The 22,587-nt window shown below is 40.4% G+C and overlaps 1 protein-coding gene across 1 annotated transcript in view; it reads right to left on the bottom strand.

The window, feature by feature from the left end:
- Positions 1–22,587, bottom strand: part of FSTL4 (follistatin like 4) — a gene marked incomplete at both ends in the record, with an annotated part of 488,976 nt that overhangs the window by 20,843 nt on the left and 445,546 nt on the right. Inside the window, 2 exons of the mRNA XM_081318026.1 lie at positions 1,771–1,905; positions 3,352–3,513. Of these exons, the coding sequence (XP_081174152.1) occupies positions 1,771–1,905; positions 3,352–3,513 (297 nt within the window). The remainder of the gene's footprint in view (positions 1–1,770; positions 1,906–3,351; positions 3,514–22,587) is intronic.

The raw sequence follows: 22,587 nt of genomic DNA on the forward strand, positions 1-22,587 counted from the left end.
CTTTTAAAGGAAAGTTGGCTATTAGAATTGATGTATATTATAGAATTTGGAAAGGTATAACAAAAGATATTTTTCTAATAATTGGTGAATTGTTAAGATGATAAATAGACTTTACTGGTAAAAAATAAGAATGTTTTGAAATGAACAATGTAAGTTTTGTAGACAGGATAATTACTCTTTATTGAAAAAGAGAAATGTGGATTACCCAAAAACTAAGTTTTCTTCAATATATCATAGGCTACTCTAGATTATTTTATTGCAATTAGGTAAAACTTAAAAACAGGACATTGATATGTATTAGTGAAAATATATTGAAAATTCTTTTAATTGACTAGGTCACAATTAGAAATGTATTAATTTAATTAATTTGACTATGTTATAACTAAGGGAATTGGAGAGGGAATTCTTGTTGATGTAACCTGAACTATTTACAAATAACTTGTTATTTGCCATTGTTTACTTTTGATTCACAAATATTTGCTTCACAAATATGTGAATGTAAATATTAAAAAATAAATAAAACTTGTACAAAAAAAAAGAATAGCCATGGTTAGCTTGGTACAAGTTGGCCTGCCTGCCACAAGCATAATTAAAGCTCTGTTTTCCTCGTAGAAGCTACCTTATAGCCAATGCATTCCTGGCCTCTTCCAACTGTGGATGTTAGGGCTATTCTGTTATTTAACATAAGATGGCAACTTTGTCGCTGAAAGCAAATTATTTAGGCAGATGTATTCAATTCCAATGGTCTCCTGTTGATTTTGTTGTGATATACACACCAGAATTTATGCAATACATTTTTACACTTATCTGCAAAATATCTTACAGGGAGATCTTTTAAAAACTTATGTCTAAATTGGCCTTTAAGGAATTTGTCACAGACAATGCCACCTAGCAATCTGCATGATAATGAAGGTAACAAAAGCAATCAAAATAGAACAGACGGCTTCAAGTGCCACTGTTAGTTTTGCGTAAAGAAAATGAATGCTAACCTGAGTAAGGCTTTAAAATAAGTAGTTGGAACTATTCTTTTGTACCAGGTATACTGAATCTCATACACATAGTTTTGCAGATAATTTATGATTTAGGATACATAATTATGAACTAGAGGATTTACCAGATCTCATTGTCGTTCCAACCTGAATGAGACAACTCTTCAAGTTTAATTAATGAGTTTGAAGTGAGGCAATGGGCTAATGCAATCCTGCTGCTATTAACTATTATTATTTGACTTAATTAATTAAATTAATTTAGATTTAATTTAATTTAATGCAGCATTCTTTAGCCTAATACCTAAAGAGTTTGAAATTACAATTTTCATAATTTTGAATCAATTTGGCCAAAAACCAGTGCTAGTTGGGGAATTCAGAAAGAATAGCTTGGAAAGATCTCCAAAGACAATCTGCTGGATCAATCCATTTTTAATTGGTCCTTGGGAAGGATTTCCCAAGATTGTATTCTTTATGTATCATATAGGATTTCAGAAATGAATTTGAAAGCATTATGTTCAAGGACTCCTGGAATTTTTACCTTAGTAATGAAAACTATAGAAATTTCTATACGTTAGAAATGTACAGCTAGGAAACTATCAAGTTTTGTTTCACTCAGTAAATAATTCTTATTTCTAGTGATCAATGGATACTAGACAGTCATTCTGAAATTAGACCTCAGTATGTGGTCCTTTATGCAGGCAAAATCCAGTTTGGTTCCAATCACACAAGTCCATTAAAAGAGGACATATAATTAGAAAATAGATATATAAATTAAACTTACGGGTTTTTCTTGCTGAATCTTCAATGAAGAGAGATGAAATGTCCTCATCTACCCCCACTTCATTTTTAGCAATGCAAGTATAGGCACCTGTATCTTCATATCGAACACTGCTGATATGAAGTTCACTTCCATTTGCTGCAGCATCACAAAAAGAAAGGCATAAAAAGTTGAAAGCACAAGAGGCTTCAGAACCTGAACAATTGTCAGGATGCTTTCCTGAGCAATTAATTTGCTGGAGAGCGCTGCTGAAATTAAAGGAATTATAGGACAGTCTCAGAATGATTCTGTTGTCCAATATTTTTTGCGGTGAAATGGCCTACAGAAGGAAGATTCTAGAATATTCTGCAGATATCCACACTGACATGTTTTGTCAGAATAAGGAAAGGACAATTGAAAAATATATCCATACAGCTAACATTTCTGAACTAGTATGAATACTTTTTTAAAAAAAATGCATTTTTACAGATATGCTGAGTATGTGATATATAAAAGGGGTAGTTATGGAGGAATTGTGAAACTTGATTGAAATATACTTCATATTTTATTTTTCCCTTTTACGGACAATCTTTTGGCCTCAAGTAACATGCAGACCACAGAGGCCTGTGGCAGATACTACATCACTGAACCCCCTGGTAATTCCCCAAATGCTTAATAAGCGGACTTTGGCTGAAAGTATTCAGGAAAGTAAAATTGTTAGAGGATGATATTAGGACTCTTTGGTAGCCCAGGGGAAAGTACCATGTTCCACTGTAATAGCACCTCTGGCAATGGAAAATCCTCCTCACCTCATTTATTCTTTGCTTTCTTTGTATTACAATATTTGTAAATCATCTCAATCCTGTAAGTTTTGGGGTGATGTACAGTAAGTTAAAAAACCCAATAATATAGTAAGAAAAATCTGATAAGATTTGATATGATAAGAATGCTTGCTCACAATCAACCAAAGCAAGAATCATATTGGAATTGATATTTGATGTAATATCCTAACACTATGTTATTTCTTTCTTTAGGTTGCTGCTTTCCAACTACTTATGAAGGTATAATACCTCTTCTTTCAGTTGGGCTTGGCCTCCTGAGCATATCCATGCAATTTTCATTGTCCCATTAAGCAAGTGGTTTGCTATGATGTTCTTGCAGATTTTTTTTTCCAATTTCCCGACGTTGCTTACAAACCAGGTATTCCTTAATGGTTTCCCATTCAAATAAAATTATTAACTTCTGAAAAGAACAGCTAGGTGCATCCATCAGTGGAGACAATCTACTGTTCTACTGACACTAATCAAAATTGCTAATTTGTAATAAGCAGCAATAGAATCACTCAAGTGATAATGGATAAAAAGAATTGAATACTGTCTTAATTCTCTAGCAAAAGAGAACTGCATAATATATGTAGAGTCATTTAAAAAAAGAGGTGCAGTAAATCAACATCCCAAATGATATAGGCCCAAATATATGTTATCCAAGTAGCACAAAGGCAAAGTCATATCTAGATGACATAAGATCAAATATTAGTAAAGAAATAAAAAAAATCCATGTGATTCTGCCAATGATAGATAAAACTCACATTCTTTTCACCCTTACCTAAAATAAGGAGCTGCTTGGATAATTTTGGCGTGATAGCCATGCCATTCTTTAGCCAGGACATTTTGGGATTTGGAATGCCTTCAGCATGGCATTTGAGGCTGGCTGATATTCCTGGTTCTTGTGCCTGACTTTCAGGATAGACACGAATCACTGGTGGCACTAAGGGGAGAAGAAACAGGAATTGATGACTTTAAATTAAGTTAAATTAAGCTTTGCAGCTCTTAGAACATCAAATGCTGTATTCAGAGCCAATTCAGGAGTCTTGTACAATTGCATATTTTTTTCCAAGAGGTGGGTTGCTTCTAATCTGGGCAATGGTGAGTTAGAAAGTAAGCACTGGATATGAAGCTCTTCATTTCCTGTAATTTATCTCTTAAAGTTGCACACACATGGAGGACACTGATTTTGTATTAACTGAGTAAATCCATCCATCCACTCATCCACCCATCAGATCATTCACCCACCCACCCATCCATCTGCCCATGCATCTATCTATCTATCTATCTATCTATCTATCTATCTATCTATCTATCTATCTATCTATCTATCTATCTATCTATCTATCTATCTATCTATCTATCTATCTATCTATCTATCTATCTATCTATCTATCTATCTATCCATTGATCCATCCATCCATCTATCCATCGATTCATCCATCCATCCTTCCTTCTTTCCATCCATCCACCCACCCACCCACCCACCTACCTATCAATCCATTGATCCATCCATCCATCCGCCCATGCATCCATCCATTCACCCATGCACCTATCCATCCATTTATCCATCCATCCATTCATTGATTCATTTATCCAATTTATATTGTTGCATGTTACACAAAACAAATGACTCTAGGCTTAACAACCACATGATTCACTTAATAACTACAGTGATTTGCCCAACAACTGTAGCAAAAAAAAATAATAAAATGGGGCACAACTTACTTAATTATCTTGCTTAACAATGGTAATGTTGGGTTCAACTGTAGTTGTAAGTTGAGGATAGCCTGTAGTCCAACCAGGTCATGACTAGGGCATGACTGAACATGAGTGATGGCCCTCACTATAATGGTAGGTGAGAAAATAAATACTGGGTTGGAAGCTCTTTTCTGTGTTTTATCTGCTTAAAGCTGCACACTTATGGACCACACTGCTTTTGAATTAGTTGAGTAAATATATATTTTCTCTCTCTCTTTCTTCTCCCTTTCTTTCTGTCTCTCTATCTCATCTCTATTTCTATTTCTCTATCTCTTGATTTTAAGTGAAATGACTGGCTGGACAAATGAAGACTCTCTTTTCACCAATTTTGTGCTTTTGATTGCAAGTGCAAAGGCCTTTCTAGTAAAAACAAGCCAATAATCAATGGAAAGACAGATTGAGTTAATATATTATATACAGTATATTGGACATGATTAAATTATGACGTTGGTGCTTAAAAATAATTCTTTTCTGGGCAACATACTTAATACAAATCTCATTATGTTTTATCTCAAAGACTTGAAAAGAGCCTACCTTTTGCCAGATGGAATTAAACCACCCTGAGTTCTGGCATAAAAAACTGGAACCAAATTCTATTATTTCTTCAAGCCGACATTTCTTCAAATCCTCTTTCGGAAATGAAAAATAAAAACAAGCTATCTGCCAAAACATTAGAATATCCTACATTTTGTTGCTGGTTGCATAGTCTAATACGAGATATTATCAACCATTAAATATTTAAGTATTTAACCTATCTGGGCTTTGAAAATCTGAATGGCTACTAGATGGCAGCAGAGAATTTGAATTTTTGTACCATTTTTCTACTATTTAATTGATTGGGTTTTTTTATTAAGTGCCATCAAGTCTTTGTCAATTCTTAACAACTACTTAGAAACACGAACAGTCCCTAAATGCAGGTCAAATCTGTTAACCCTAATTCCCCCCTCTTGTCAGTCCACATATTTTACATACTTTAGAGGGGGAATCATTCTGAAACATCCCATGGAGGGGAATGTTAGTTCACAATGAGGGAGGGAGGGAGGGAGGGAGGGAGGAAGGAAGGAAGCTCCTATTGCCTCACAGCAAAAAGTAATACCATAGCAGCAAATTTTGCAGTGTCATAGAATTTAGAAATGGCTCTTCCTTGGCCATTCCCCAAGTTCTGGGTCACTTCTGATCTCTTTCTTGTTTACTTCCCAATTAGACTTTTTATAAATCACTTCATTCTAATTATGATTACAAATGCACAAAACATTGCAAGACGTTTTTAATAACAGGAATATATGCCGGGTCCAGACTGTTTAGGAATTCAATATAAGTACAAACATTTTGAATATAATAATAATAATAATAATAATAATAATAATAATAATAATAATAATAATAATAATAATAATAATAATAATACTTCAAATTCCTTTAAAGCTTGGTATTTTCTGTTTGGTGTATTGTTAACCAAGTTGGCATTTCTTTCAATTTTTTTCCAAGAGCTGTCCTGTGTGTAACATATCATATTAATACAATTGGCAAAGTATGAAACCCTGTTGTCATTGTTTTGACATCTTTGTGTCCAAACTGGGAAAATCACTGCTTTTGAGGTCACTGGCTCTCTAATGAAAAAAGCCTGGATCTAGTGCATCCCCAAGCTACGTATCTTTTAATTAGCTGAAATGGATGAATAATAATACTTCTAATAGAAGAGTCTATTAATACTTTAACACCTTATGTGCATCCTCAGGCTGAATTAATTGAAACCAGTATCAGGCAACCAGACCAGAAAAAATCTGAATAGATCCATAGGAAATGCTCTTATGGGGTTATCAAGGTCAAAGTAGATATAGAAAATATTTTGGAATTGTACTGAAAAATGTTCATAACAAATATCTGACTCCCAGAATGTAATTATTAATAAATACTTTACCAATTCAAACAACTCTACTGGATAGCAACTCAAAGATACAACAATGGCCATCATACATTGCCACAAACTTGGCCTAATGCAGTAATTATCTTCCATCTGGGTTTATAGTGGGACCTAGTTCTTACATGGTGAAAAGAAAACAGCCTGACAGCTGATCAATCTGTGACCACAACATAAAACTGGTGGAAATAGCCCATAGGCACCCCAAATGGACTTTCCTGTAGCTGTTTATACAGTCTGGGCAAAAGAAAGAGGAGCAGAAATATGACTATTGATTGAAGTATAAACAGAAATCAGATTTCATACACAGCAATGGTTGGAATTCTTTCAAAATAGCTTCTTTGCTTTTCTACAATATTTCAGAAGTTTGTGTATTCTTGTCTAGTTCAATCTTGCTTGTTGGTGGGAAGCTGCAGAATCATTTACTATGACTCAAACCAAGTGTGAGATGTGAACAAATCTTCCTCAGTCTTGTTTTGTTCTATTTATCTTATTGCAGCTACATCCTATATATGGAGCAAATTATGCTGTACAACATGAGGATGTAGAGTTGGGATTAACAATCTATGGCCCATTCAAGCTCATTGTTTCAGAGTAAGCCCAAAATTTCAACATTCTTAACTTGAAGTTCTCTAAAAGGGAATTGAAGGGCTGTTTTATTCATGAGTCATTGCATGAATCAACTCAATAGGTCCAAGACTCCTTCATAAAAGAATAACACCTTAACGAGAACTGAAGTGACCAGGCAATGGAGTCCTAGATACCATTGCCATTCTAATTCCAGGTTTCCTGTCTGATCAGTGGGATAAGTCCAAGGCAAATGCTACAGAATGTGAAGAGCATGTGTGACATCTGAGGGGCCACATGCAGTTCCACATCATCCTTTTTATGGCCTCATAACCCCAGAATGTGCAGTCTGAATTTTTCATACCAGTTTTTTTTTTAAATGTTTGGAGTAAGTTTAAGAAGAAAGATACTGCTCTTTTAAAAAACACCAAAGTCTAAAACAACAGGCCATTTTCTCACCACATGGGAAGTTTAAGATTAAACTCCTTAAAAAACCCAAACTTTCCCCAATAGGGAAAAAATTACTCTGAAAATTTCATCTTTGCTCAGTCTGGAGATGTCACGTTTCAGACTATGTACTTTAATATTCAGAGGTAACAAAGACATAAAGTAAAAGGGTGAAAAACAAAGAATAGAATAGAGCTGGAAGGGACCTTGGAGGTCTTCTAGTCCAGCCCCCTGCTCAAACAGGAATTCCTATGCCATTTCAGATGAGTGACTGTCCAGTCTCTTCTTAAAACCTCTAGTGATGAATCACCCACGACTTCTGAAGGCAAAAACTGTTCCACTGTTAGGAAATTTTCCCTTAATTCCCGGTTGCCTCTCTCCTTGGTCAGTTTCTAACTATTGTTTCTTGTCCTGCCTTCTGGTGCTTTGGAAAATAAATTGACTCCCTCCTCTTTGTGTCAGGCTCTCAAATACTGGACTACTGCTATCATGAATGAGATGTTTGCTCATTCATTCTATACAACTCATAGTTTTGTTTCTTTGAAAAACTGATTATGCTGAAGGGTACACCCCTCTTCCCAACCCCAATCTGATAATAATACTTTGCTAAAAAATTAAACTGAAAAGTAACCTGAAAAAAAGCTAAAATAATTAAAAATGGAATGTTTATTAAAACATCCACCCATTTCCACGTTCCACATATAATCTTTAGGAAAAGTAAAAATGTTTAAAACATATTCAGTATTTCCATCCAAAATGAAATTGATGTAAACAAGGGAAATCTATTAGCAAAAACTGCACCAATAACCCTTGTGTTCAACACAGAATTTTCATAAAACATCAATAATATTCTCTTATTAAATGAAATAAATATACACCCTGCTTAACAAAATGTTTTATAATGAGGTAAAAATGAGGTAAAAATTCTTTGCTCTATGCAAAGATAAGTAAAAGACACAGAATGGTTTTTTTTTTAAATAAAAGAACAGCTTTTTGGAATAAGTCATTTTAAATGCCAGGAAATGAACCCAAAGATGTTGCTGGGACTTCAATTTTCTTTCCATTTTGTAGGGAAAGAAATCATAGCAATAATTGGTGTTGGTTCTTTGTGATAAGCACTCCTAGATATATAAATCTATCTGGATTGATTTAAAATCCCATCACTTATTCAAGCTCTTTCTGGTGAAATTTTCTCAATATTAATTAATATAGCAGATGATTTACTAAAGTTGAACTTCTAAATCTGCCACTGAATTAAATATATGTAATTCAAACTGTCATTGAGATATATCTCTATTTTGATCCCTAAGACATATAAGCACATCATCTGCAAATAGATTAATTATATGATATCTTTTTTTCTATTAGAGACCTTAAATATTCTTGCATTTCCTAATATCTGTGCTGCTTTAGTTAATAAGCAGGCGAGACAGCACGTTAACAATCTAACTCTTTATTTAGAACCAGGCAAAGAACAAGGGAACAAGACATCTATTTATACTGACAGCTGCCGGCGTCTTGACCAATTAGGGGTGAGTCTGTTCCCGCGCCGTAGTCTCCGCCAATCGGGGCCGTCCGGTTTTGACAGCTCGGAGCTGTCATCTGTAGCGCGTGTTGAACTGTCAATTGTTGGCGCTTGCGCGGTTTCGTCCGGCAGCTTTTGACAGCTGTCAAAAGCTGCCGCGGTTTTACCTCAGCCCTGTAACTTCTGTTTAACTCAATGTAATAACAATTAGTAAATACACAACACCCCTTCCCCCTCCCTCTGATTGAGTTGATTTTACCCCAACTGTTTCTTTTTTGGGTTTCCCCATTCGTAGTCTTTCAGGTAGGTGGGAGGTTTCTTTAGTCTCTCGGAGCGCCGGGGAGTTGTCTCGGTTGGGTGTTCTGTTTCCCCTGGGGCTTCTCGGGTTGGCTCCGGGGGCAGGGGGTTTGGCTCCGCTGGTTCCGCGTTGATTGGTGCAGGGTGTTGAAATGGTATGTTCCGATCGGGGGAGCTTTGTCGTGCCAGTCTTTGCGGCGGTGCTTCTGTCAGCATTTTGTCGTCACCCCTTCCCCCTATGTTTTGAGGACTGCGTTGGCGGAGTTGGTCTATGTGTCTGCGGATATGTATATTTTGTCCAATGTCAATGATGTATGACAAGGGGCCTGTTTGTTCGATGACTACCCCTTGTGTCCATTTGTTCCCTCCCCCGTAGTTTCTAGCCCAGACAGCTTGCCCTGTGTTGAGAGTTCTATGTTGGAGGGGTGGTTCTGGGTCTGGAGGGGATCTGTCTGGGTGGAGACGGTCTAGTCTGGTGGTTAATCTTTTGCCCCAGCGAAGCTCTGCTGGGGACTTCCCGGTAGTTGTGCAAGGCGTGGTGTGTTGGGACAAAAGAAATTGTGCCAGTCTTTGGTGCCAGTTGCCGGAGATGATCTTGCGCAGTGCCTCCTTGGTTGATTTTACCATCACCTCTGCCAAGCCGTTCGTCGATGGGTGAAAGGGAGCCGTGGTGGTGTGCCTAATAGAGTTCGCCGTTGTGAAACTCTGGAATTCGTAGGAGGTAAATTGGGGGCCGTTATCGGAAACTATAACATCAGGGAGCCCATGTGTGGCGAATAATCCCCTCAAAACTTGTATTGTGGCTAAGGAAGTTGTGCTGGCTACTGGCGCCACCTCTAGCCATTTTGAAAAGCTGTCTACAACAATTAGGAATGATTGTCCCTGGAATGGACCTGCATAATCTATGTGAATGCGAGACCAGGGTGTCTTTGTAGTTTCCCATCTATGTATGGGAGCCTGTGGCTGGGCGGCTCTAACTAGCTGGCAGGAATAGCAGCCAGCTACGTGTGCTTCAATGTGTTTGTCTAAACCAGGCCACCAGACATAGCTTCTGGCCAGAGCCTTCATTTTGACGGTGCCCGGGTGCCCTTCGTGGAGGCTCTCTAGCACTTTGAGTCTGTGTTTGTCAGGGATGATTACCCTGCTGCCCCATAAGAGACATCCCTGATGGGTGGATAATTCCTTTTGTCTTAAGATGTAAGGTTGGAATTGTGGGTCCTGGGGTGAATATTGCCAGCCCGTCGTGACATAGCCTAGGACTCTGCCTAGGATTTTGTCTGCAGCGGTAGCTGCGGAGATATCCTTGACAGATAATGGGCATTCTGGCAGCTCTGAGATAGCCAGTATTCTTCCAGCTGGTGCTGGGTCTGGGTCAACTATTGGTTGGGGCAGTCTGCTCAGGCCATCCGCATGGCCCATGGTTTTCCCTGGCCTGTATTCTAGTTTGTATGAATAGGCTGATAGAAAGGTAGACCATCTCAGGATGCGGGGAGATAATATTTGTGGTGTTAGCCTGTTTACTGTAAAAAGTCCTAACAGGGGCTTATGATCTGTAAAAATAGTAAATGGTCAGCCATACAGGTAATCATGAAATTTTTTTACGCTAGCCACTATAGCTAAAGCCTCTTTATCGATTTGAGCGTAATTACGCTCAGGTTTTGACAGCGTTCTAGAATAGAACGCTACAGGGGTCTGTATTCCTTCTTTAGTTAAATGGCTTAGGACCGCTCCGATGCCGTACGGGGAGGCATCGCAGGCTAGACATAAGGGCAGCTGATCGTTAAACAGGGCTACCGTTGTGCTGCTGGAGAGTAAGTTTTTTAGGAGGTTAAAACTTTTATCATGCTCAGGGGTCCACGTCCAGGTTTTGCCCTTGTCTAATAATCTATGTAAGGGTTCTGCAATGGAGGCTTTATGCGGTAGGAAGGTGTGATAAAAGTTAACTAAACCTAAGAAAGCCTGAAGTTCTTGTTTGTTTTTGGGGGTTGGTGCTGTTTTAATAGCTTTAATTTTTGTGTCCGTGGGGTGAATTCCCTTAGCGTCTATTTTAAAGCCTAAGAACTCTGTTGAGGGCACCCCGATGGAGCATTTGTCTCTTTTTAATTTGAGACCAGCCTTCCTGAACCTTAGGAGCACCATAGTTAGTTTGTCAGCTAGGTCTTTTTCTGATTCCCCTGCAATTAGGACGTTGTCAAAATATGGGCAGACCCCGGGAATCCCTTTAAGTGTTTTCTCCATGATTTCCTGGAAGATTCCCGGGGCTGCAGAGATGCCAAATTGAAGGCGGTTAATTTTGAATGCTCCCTTGTGGGTGACTATTGTTTGAGCCAAAGCGGTGTCAGGGGTGACAGGCAGCTGTAAATACACCTGCGCCAAGTCTAACTTGGCAAATATGGCGCCTGACTTAATGGCCGCGAGGATGTCTTTGACAGCCGGGACCGGGTAGGCATGTGCATTTAATGCGAGGTTGAGGGTCGCCTTATAGTCGGCACATAATCTTATTTGGCCGTTTGGCTTAACTGGGGTCACTATGGGTGTCTCCCACTCGGCCCCTTCTACCGGTTCGAGGACCCCTAAGTTTGTTAATCTGTCAAGCTCCGCTTCTATTTTTCCCCTCAAGGCGAAGGGAATCCTTCTGGCCTTGATTCTGACAGGCATCACATTTGGGTTTAGTTTAAGTGATACGGGCGGTCCCGTGTATTTCCCTAGTGAGCTGTCAAAAACGTCCGCAAATTGAAGGCAGACGGATTCCAATTTTGACAGCTGAATGGCGTTGACACCTGTCAACGCTATTCCTAGTGCCTCAAACCAGTCTAATCCTAGCAGGCTGATTCTGTTTTCTTGGGTCACAAGAATAGGGAGGGATCCTTTAAATTTCTTGAACTCTACGGGGACGGAAGCTTTTCCCCGGAGTTTAATGGGCGTTTTCTGGAAGTCAGCTAGGCGGAGTTTGGTGGGTCTAAGGGCGGGCCTTTTCCTACTTTGGTTACAAATGTCCCTGTAAGTTTGCCATGAGATTAGTGAGACGGAGGACCCAGAGTCCACTTCCATCTCACAGGGAATTCCCTGAATCCGGACGTCCACCTTGATTTTGGGCTTAAGAGTGCTGTGGACCGTATGTTCCTCCGCCCTCCCCCTTACATTAAGCACTAGGGTTCTGGGACTGTGCCTGGCTCTGAGTGTATGTGGGGCCATAACTTCGGATGTCACCTCCAGGTCGTGCAGGTTTTCCCGGCTCCGGCTGCGGCACACGCCTTTGAGGTGGCCTGTCTTCCCGTACCCATGGCATTTGGCACTGCGGAACCGGCACGTTGCTCTAGGGTGGCTTCCGCCGCAGCTGGCACACTTCGCCCTGTTTGTTGGGAAGTTAGGGCCGCTCTGGTTGTTGGCAGGCCCCCCTCTGTAGTTGCGTTGCAGCCTCAGTTTCTCGAAACACCGTTGTACCGCGTCTATGTCTGTGGGGCCGTCGTCGTCCTCGGAACCGCTGAACCTGCCGTCTTCCTGGTGCACGGACCCCCTTGGTCCGCTGTCAGGTACCCGTCGGTCGTCTCCGTGGCAGTCTTCGTATGCGATGACTTCTCTGGCCACATCGGTCATTGTCATTTCAGGCTTGGCGATCAGCTTCTTCCTCAGCCGTTCGTCCTTGAGCCCTATGACAATCTGGTCCCGGATTCGGTCTTCTAAATCCGGGAACCGGCACCGACGTGCGGCGTGCCTGACCCGGGTTATAAAGTCATTCACTGGCTCGTCAGGAAGCTGGAGTTTCCGAGCGAAGTTCACTCTCCAGTAGAGTTCTGACTTGAGGGGCATGAAGTATTTACTCAGCCCCTCGCTGAGGTCTGCATAGGAGATAGTGGCGACCGGCTCCGGGGTGAAGATCCCCACAGCGGCATCATAAACGGCGGGGCCGCTGAGCCAGAGGAGGGCGGCTGCCTTGGCCCGGTCATCCGTGATCTTCTTGACTACCAGGTACCCTTCTACCTGGCCCAGATGAGATTCCCAACCTTCAGGGTGGCGGGTATCGAATTCTCGGATGTGGCCGTGGTTCGTCATGCTGTCTGTGCTTATGGGTGCCTCTGCTTGCGTTGAGTGGAAGTTCGGCTTCCCAGTGACTTAGCAAGTGACCAGCTCGGCTAAGGGGAAAAATCTCTTCTCCCCTTAGGTAGTGACTTCAGCTTAGGCAAGCAGGCATCCCACCTTCGTCGCCAGTGCTTTAGTTAATAAGCAGGCGAGACAGCACGTTAACAATCTAACTCTTTTATTTAGAACCAGGCAAAGAACAAGGGAACAAGACATCTATTTATACTGACAGCTGCCGGCGTCTTGACCAATTAGGGGTGAGTCTGTTCCCGCGCCGTAGTCTCCGCCAATCGGGGCCGTCCGGTTTTGACAGCTCGGAGCTGTCATCTGTAGCGCGTGTTGAACTGTCAATTGTTGGCGCTTGCGCGGTTTCGTCCGGCAGCTTTTGACAGCTGTCAAAAGCTGCCGCGGTTTTACCTCAGCCCTGTAACTTCTGTTTAACTCAATGTAATAACAATTAGTAAATACACAACATGTGCTCTTACACAGAAAAAAATATTTAGAAGTTGATATATTTAGCATAAAATGTTATATCTAATATTCATAGATACAATACATCTAGATTTATAATCTATTTTAGAAATAAAAGTATATATTTACTTAAATTTTTAAAAATATAGTATCGTAGAACTTGATAATGTTCTGGCCAGAAACCATACATATCTGGGATTTTCCATTTTTTTTTAAAAAAAAAGTAGTGATATTTTATTTTATACTTGATTAGAGTTAGAATCAATAATTATTTTACAACCGTAAAGCCATGAGATAGCCTATCATAGTGGTTTCACCTTAAATGTTTCTGTCTCTCCCAGTAATTGGCAAATCTTAATTTACTCCATAACATATTTCCAACTGTACTAAGACTTTGGGTATCACTCTATTTTCTTTGGCATAAGCAACATTACACAGAGCTCAGAAGGGAAAAAAGAGCTAGTAAGTCAAAGGAATTGATTGTGTGGGATAAGAAAAGAAAGGGAATTATAACTAAATGTATGTATAACCACTGATTCATTAAATCTCTCAATATCATGCTATGTTTGTAAACCATCCTTGCTTCTATTGCTTTATAAGTTTCCTTTTTTTTCCTCTGAGGAAAAACTGCATCTCACCAGAATACTATATCTATCTTCCCCAATTTCTTCGACCTATCACTTTTCCTTTATATATTAATTTTGAAAGTCGGTCCTAGTTCATTCTGTCCATAGAACCAAACCACTTCATTAAATTTCTTTACTGACCAGTCTTTTCTGTTTTCTTTCCACATCCATTGTGTACTCTTATATTTTGGACCTTATATTTTGGACATTTCTTAAGTATCCTGTAGCCGGTGTCTTAAATGTACTTTTATGCATTTCTTGAGTCTCATCTTATGTAACTGGGCAGAAGAATGTTCTTATACACAGCTATACTATGTCTTGGCATAGCAGACATCAGGTGATACAGACAGCCTAGAACAGTGGTGGCAAACCTATGGCACGGGTGCCAGAGGCGGCACTCAGAGTTCTCTCTGTGGGCACCCGCGCCATGACCCGGAGGTGGCAACTCTCCCTCTTCAATCAGCTGCCTACTAATTCGCCGAGATCCCACATGGCTGAATGCATCCTGGCACGGCTGGTTTCCCTCCCCCCATCCTGTCCCTCCTGGCCTCGCACGCTCTCCTTTTCCCAGGCATGACCCACTGCATCACCTCCTCAGCTGTTGGCCGACCATACATCTCGGAGGCAGTTTCTTTGAACTGCTGGCGACGGGCTGTGGAGCCCCAGAGTGCACCTGTTGAGGGACTGGTGGCTCCCATGTGCTCGCTGGCCTCTATGTGTGGGGGCTGACGGTGTCAGGCAGCAGCTGCCCCAGCCCTTGCCTTGCCCCATGGCAATGGCACCCCCGCCCTGCCTTGCCTCAAGCCACAGGATGAGTCTCTGCCCCACCTGCCAGAGACCTCCTGGAGCTCCCCCAACCCTGCCCACCCCCAGAGGTGTCCCTCCCCACGAGCAACATTGAGGTGACCACACCCACCTTGGCCACACCCACCCAATCTTCCATGACCACCACAGCCACACCCACTCAGTGGGCCATGCCCACCTGGCACCCAGCAATAAAAAAGTGGGTTTGGGGTTGCAGTTTGGGCACTCAGTCTCTAAAAGGTTTGGCACCAGTGGCCTAGAATCCATGGACATCTCTTGTCAGTTGCTGCTTTATATTTTTGAGGTTCTTTTCTGAGTTTAGAAGAAAATCAAATAAGGAAAGGCATGAAAGAAGTACAGGTAGATCTTGACTTATGACCATCACTGAGCCCAAAATTTCTGCTGCTAAGCGAGCTAGTTGTTAAGTGAATTTTATTCCATGTTATGAACTTTCTTGCCAGAGTTGAGTAAATCACTGCACTTGTTAAGTTAGTGACACAGTTGTTAAGTGAACCTGGCTTCCCCACTGGCAGAAGGTTGCAAAAGGGGATCACATGACCTTGTGACACTGCAACTCTCATGAGTCAGTTGCCAAGTGACTGAATTTTGATCACAGGATCGATTGTAAATGTGAAAAATGGTCTTGTCACTTTTTCACTGCTGGCGTAACTTAATGACACTGCTGGTGTCACTAAATGGACTGTTGTAAGTCAAGGACTACCTATAGAGACAAATATTCACAGGTTAGAGTATGTGGATAGATATTTCCTCCATTCTATGGACCCCAATTCAACCAGTTACCTTGAATGGTAAGAGACTCAAGACTAATGAAGGTATTCCTTTGTACAGTGATAACTTTGCAATGTATTTTGTGATATTCTCCACTTTAGGAAACTTGGGGTTTGTTTAGTCAACTTATAGAGGATTATTTATTTATCCAAATTTATTGGTTGTCCAATTCCAGCAGATTCTAGATCTTCCACTATCAAATGATACTGTCTACTGTTCAAAAGAGTGGTTATACTCACATTTTGCATGTGTCCCCCATTGTTAGGGACAGGATATCTAACAAAGTAGTTTTTAATCAGATTCATCAGGGTTCTTTTGTATGTTTTTATATTTCTCTTGATGTGTAAAATGCCCACTGGGGACTGAGTCACAGATTCCTTTGGATTTGGAAGCAATGACTACAGAGTAAGAACACGAGTACTTAAGGCTTTAGTCCAGGGGTCTTCAAACTTGGCCCTTTTATGACTTGTGGATTTCAAGGTTTCATGGCTGGCTGAGGAATTCTGGGAGTTGAAGTCCACAAGTCATAAAAGGGCCAAGTTTGAAGACCCCTGCTTTAGTCCAAGGCAGTATAAAAATATAACATATTCACATCATATGAGACAGCAGCTGAAAAAAAAAGCCAACACAGTCCTAGACTACATTAAAAGAGATCACATGAAGTATTAATACTTCTTTATAATGCCTTGGTAAGACCACACACTGCATCTAATATTCTGTTATTATTTGCGCTATCTATAGGCACCATAATAACTGTGGACAGTGGCGTAGCGTGGGGGGTGCAGGGGGGGCGGGCCGCACCGGGCGCAACATCTGGGGGGGGGCGCTCGCACTGAGCTGCTCAGGGAGCCCCAAGGGCTGCACAGAGTCGGCTTGGCTCCGCTCTCGAGCTGCTCTTTCTTGCAAAGCGAAACGAGTCCAGCAGGTGAGATGGGCGGCCACATAAACTGAATAAAATAAATAAAAGCGCCCAACTCTCCGCCCAGGCTCAGGCCAACCACAAGCGCCCCGCAGGCGCCCCGGCAGGCTTGGCCGAGCGAAGACGGACCCGCCGGCCGGCTGGCCTAGCTTCGTGCGCATGCGTGGCTTTATTTAGCGGGGCTCACGTGTGAGCTTGAATGCAGCGGCTCTTGCAGGTCGGAGCCCCGCCCAGCCGCCCTTGAGAGGGACCCGGAAGCATCCCGCATGCGCGCGACTCTTCTTGGAAAGTCTACGCCGCTGCGGGGCGTGTCTTTTCGGCAGTGCCATGACGTCACCGGGTTAGGGGGCGCAAATTGCCCCGGGTGCTGACAACCCACGCTACGCCACTGGCTGTGGATTGTGAACTGTGGAATACGCTTGTAACTGAATGTGCTTAGCACAGGACATGAATTATAGACATTGCCCTTGGCAAGTTCCTTAAACAAGTTGGAGCAGCAAAAACCTCTTTAATCAAGGAGAGATCCAATGCAGAACTAGAAAGAAGTTTTCTCACAGTGAAAACAATTAATCAGTGGAACAGCTTCTCTCCAGAAATTGTGGGTACTCCATCCTGGAAGTTTTCAAAAATAGACTGAACAATCACTTGACTGGGATGGTATAGTGTCTTCTGCTTGGTCGTTGGACTAGAAGATGTCCAAGATCCCTTCCAAATCATTAGTATATTCTATTCTAATATTCAAGAATTCAGTAAGACCAAGAAATACTTTAACCCTCTTCTGCTACTCAGGATACTCTCAAGAGATTATACTGGATTGAATCTTCAAATCTATTAAACCAACTGGGTCTGCACTGAACCTTTTGAACAGCTTATATGTGCTCCAAACGATCATCATTCACACCTGTTTCAATGGAGTTTGCCAGGAACAAGCTCATCTTATTTGGTGCTTCAAGTGCCTTACCTAATTCTGCCAAAATGAGACCATTAAGTCAAACAGTATTTCTTTATGTCTAGTGACAATGATACCGTTTCAAAGTTAAGACGTGTTTACTTCCCAAGGATTTTTAGATTGACATTGGGAAAGCATCACTGTAATTTATGTGGCATGGGGCAAAACCAAGTATAACCCTTTTCTAATTAAAATAAATGATTTATATATTCAATTTTTATAGCCATCCAACTCAACCAAGGGACTTTGGGTTAAAATTCTAATCTAATCCTGTATTATGTATTCAAGCATTGCATAGGAATATGTACCATGCACATAAGGGAAAGAGGTATATAACATATATCCAAATCCACCTTGTTAATCTTCTGCTAAAACTACCAGCAGAACAGAATGGTAGGCTTTTTTAAAAAAAGAAAAAGTGGAAAAATATAGGATGTCTGCTCTGTGTAATTAGTCAGCTAAATATATACGAGACACATTTACAATCTGAGTTTAATCTTTGATCACACACACAAATTAACCTTGTTAACATCAGTAGAATTATATCTGTCCTGAAGGAATGTGCTGAAAAATGTGTTGTTTTCCTTCTTGCAGTGCATTTCTGAAAAGATCAAAAGCTTATGTGTTTCTGAAAATGGGAGGAAGTCCAATAAAAGCCATCATGTTAATTCATTTTTCTCTAAAGGGCTACAAGGTTGGTGCAATAAGCCATTTCAGAAAGTACACATTTATTGATCAGCTAGGACTTTGTAAGATTACAGCTGGTGCTACAACATTCTACCTTTGCATTTTATAGTAAATTAAATATAGGCTTTCCTTCTGTTGACAAGCACTGTGAAAATGTTATTTACCACTTTGAACTTTACATACTATGGTTTTCAGTAAATTTGAAAAGCAGGCTGAACTCATGAAAGACAAAAGAGTTTTATGACTTTTTAAATGCTTTCCAATTTATCATGGCATAAGATTTTCAGAGGGTTGGGCTAGGCCTGCAGGGGTGGGGAACCTTGGCTCTTTTATGATTTGTGGACTTCAACTCCTAGAATTCCTGAGCCAGCAGTTGAAGTCCACAAATCATAAAAGAGCCAAGGTTCCTCACCCATGGGCTAGGGTTAATAAAAACAGTAAACAAAATAAACAAGAACTTCTCTGGCATCCCCAAACATGACACATCTAAAGTTCTTTGAGATAGCAACAATTCAAAAATTACTGAAGTAGCAGTTATTTGGAACTAGCTAGATTTTGAGGAAGTAGGAATTTCTCAATCTGATTGATATACCCCAATGTGCTTCCACTTTGAAAATGGATGAAATCCTAATTCTGATCTATTCTGGTTAAAGAACAGCCTCCTTAGAGAGAAGGCAATCCAATGGCAAAACAGCAAAATCACAAACAGCAGAAACTTAATTTAAATGGCATGGATATTCTAAAATAACTTAGTTGATCTTTAAACATGATTGAAAGACCTCAATTTGTCATTCTGACTAGAAATTCTCACAATTGTAGAATCTCATAGGTGCTTTTTCCTTCAAAAGGCAACTGGATTGTGTTGTTTTTTTCTTCCCCTTGAGGAAGTGGGGAGATGGTGGTGAGATGGAAGGATAGGTTTTCATAGGATGGGTGGGGGAATGGAAGGATTGTATTTATTTACAGTCATCTGGTTGTTTGCACTCTCTGAGAGTTGTTGAGGCCACTTGGGAGTTTATCTGTGCCCTTAGGGTCACCTGAATTAGGGTGAAATTAATTGTGGAAACTTGGAACTTCTGCAAGGAGTGCATTGTAAACTGGAGACAGGTGGTGTTTTATTCCTTCCTCTCTGTTGAGGGAGGGGTGTTCAGTTCTAACATAGATGGATTCTTCTGCCCCTCTTTTTTTCTTTTGAAGAAAAAAAAGCAGCTTTAGGACAACTATGACCTGGATGACTGAGAATCTCCACAAACAATTGCAGAATGTATTCTCTTAGAAAGATGTCTAGAATGTTCCTCAGTTTAACAAAAAAGTTTCATCCTGCAAATTATTTGGAAATGATACTGAAATTTATGGTCTTCTTGATTTCAGAGAGCAAAACCCAGCTCATCTGGAACTGAAATGACCACAGACGTATATAGAAAGAGAAAATCAGAATTGGGAGCTGATCACAAGGGTAGTTCAACCTACTGCATATTTGGATTTATTTTATTTGTAAAACTGCAATTGCACAGGTAAAATATATTTTGTCATCCATTAAAGAATGCTTCATATTTACTGACATTCACTAAGCAGGCTGACAATAAGCATACTGACCTTGGCAAGTCAACAATTAAGAACTGTCTGAAGGAATACATGCCAGATTAGTTAAACAGGAGCCATTTTTCCCAAAGGAAAAAAGGTTCAATTACTTGGTAAATTAACATGAATGGAATCCAATATATTAATAGCATTGTATTCAGGAATGATTCCTACTACACCTGATAAGTAATTAATTTAGGAGATATTACATCTTCTAATAGTATGTGAATTAAATCATGTGTTTTATAGAAGATCTCTATAAAAATGGATAAAGTCTTCCAGGATTTTGTTTATGTAGACAATATTATTATTATGACTGCAAAATTATACACAGATGGTAGCATACTCAGGCTAAATTGCAACACAGTTCTTTATACAGAACAAATATAGGTAGCTTTGTAAATTGCCTAACAGCCAATGAATTTATTCACGTTATTCATTCTTAGAATAAAATATATTCATTTGAGCCCTGAGTCTACAGATATTTTGAATGATATTCGAGTTTTAAGACTGATACATTTTTACTGTTGCTGTGAGCTCATTAAAAAGGTAAAGATTCCCCTGCACATGCATGCTAGTCGTTTCCAACTCTAGTTGCCAGTGCTCATCTCTGTTTCAAAGCTGAAGAGCCAGCACTTGTCCGAGGATGTCTCCGTGGTCATGTGGCCGGCATGACTAGACGCCAAAGGTGCACAGAACGCTGTTACCTTCCCACTGTAGTGGTCCCTATTTTTCTACTTGCATTTTTACATGCTTTCGAACTGCTAGGTTGGCAGGAGCTGGGATGAGTAACAGGTGCTCACTCTGTTATGCGGCACTCGGGATTCGACCCGCCAAACTGCCGACCTTCTGATCGACAAGCTCAGTGTTCTAACCCACTGAGCCACCACGTCCCTTTTGAGCTACATTAGTTCATCAGTAATACCAGCGGTATTACTGGTAGGTACTGGTGGGTAACAAAGGGCTCTAAGTCCTGTGCTGTTCAACATATTTACAGTATATGTGACTTAAATGAAGAGTAGAAAATGATTATCACATTTGAAGATGGCACAAAGATGGAGAGAGGTGGAAAACACTTTGGAGAAGTATTTCTCAACCTCAGCAACTTTAAGAAATATGGACTTCATTTCCTGGTATTCCCCATGTAAGATGAATTTCAGCAGAGGCAATTACAAATCTGATATTTGGGTAAGAAAAATTAAATGCATGAACATGAAAAGGGTCAAGGCAGCAGTGGCAGCAATGGCTTTTGTAATAGCTTGGAATGGATAATTATAAAAAGTAACTAAAATAAATTGTAAACAAACACATTTACAAGATCGTAAGTTGAAAAACTAAGAATTTAGAGTTACTGGAATATTTTTTCTGACTGTTTATATAAACAATAAAGCACCTTTCCTATGCCCAAGAATCATGCAGGTAATCTGCAAAAACATGGTACTTATGATGTAATAATTGTAACAACAATAATAAAGTTGAGATTGTACCTACAGAACATTGGTGTGGAGGGGAACATGAACAAAAATGAGATGCTAGTGGGTGAATACCATATTTTGTATTGTTATCTATGCCTGACTTTACCCTTTGGATCCTGATGTCAAACTGCCCAACTCTTGCTTAGGGAGTACGAATCAAGCTTGTTTTACATATTTTTTTTTCATTAATTGAATCTTACATTTGCATATCATATATTTATTAATGTCTGCCCCAGGACAGGAAGACCAACTCCTCAGGAAGACTAAAAATTTAATGAATAAGGGAGGCACCTGAATGTGATCTCACATTGCTCTGGACTTTAAAAATGTTTTAACCCATTGGCTTTGTAACAGTTCTTGCATATTTCTCTCAAGGTGATCTTCCTTTCTCTCTACAATTAATCACTTGTCTCTCAGAGAATACATTTACTACTATCATAGTTTAACTCCAATTGAAGCAATACAATCTAAATTTCTGAGAGCTGTGTCTGAGGCTAAATAGACCCAATTTTTAACATGCTCTCTGCAAGTGCCCTTATATAATTACAATGTAATTTCAGGAAATTTTAACACTGCTTGTCTTTGCAGCTTTAAAGAAAACCATTACTCATGTGAGATGTTAAAAGCACTATTTGGTTAGGAGTTATCAGATGAACATGGTTTAATATCTCATGACACTCTTTAAGGTGATGATTATTTTGGAGCCAACCCTATCCTACACTTTTCCTCCTTCAAGGTATCTGAAATCTAAATAGATTTGAATTTGTACACAGTGGCGTAGCGTGGGTTGTCAGCACCTGGGGCAAGGCAAGTAATTTGCACCCCCTAACCCGTGCACCGCACCGCATGCCTGGCACCCCCCCTCCACAGTGGGCGGCGACCCGGCGGCTCGGATCGGATTCGCACAGCCAGCACTGCAGTGAGAGAGAGTGAGTGAGCCAGGCAGGGGCAGAGAGCTGCGAGTGCGAGCGCCCCCCCCGATGTTGTGCCCAGTGCGGCCGGCCCCCCCTGCACCCCCCACGCTACGCCACTGTTTGTACATGCCTGTATATTTGGTAAGATTTCATTAACACAAAGCAGAAGAGGTTATCTTGAAAGCATTAAAACTGACTCCCACA

Source organism: Vipera berus (assembly GCF_964194415.1).
Source record: "Vipera berus genome assembly, chromosome: 2".
NCBI classification, from domain to species: Eukaryota; Metazoa; Chordata; class Lepidosauria; order Squamata; family Viperidae; genus Vipera; species Vipera berus.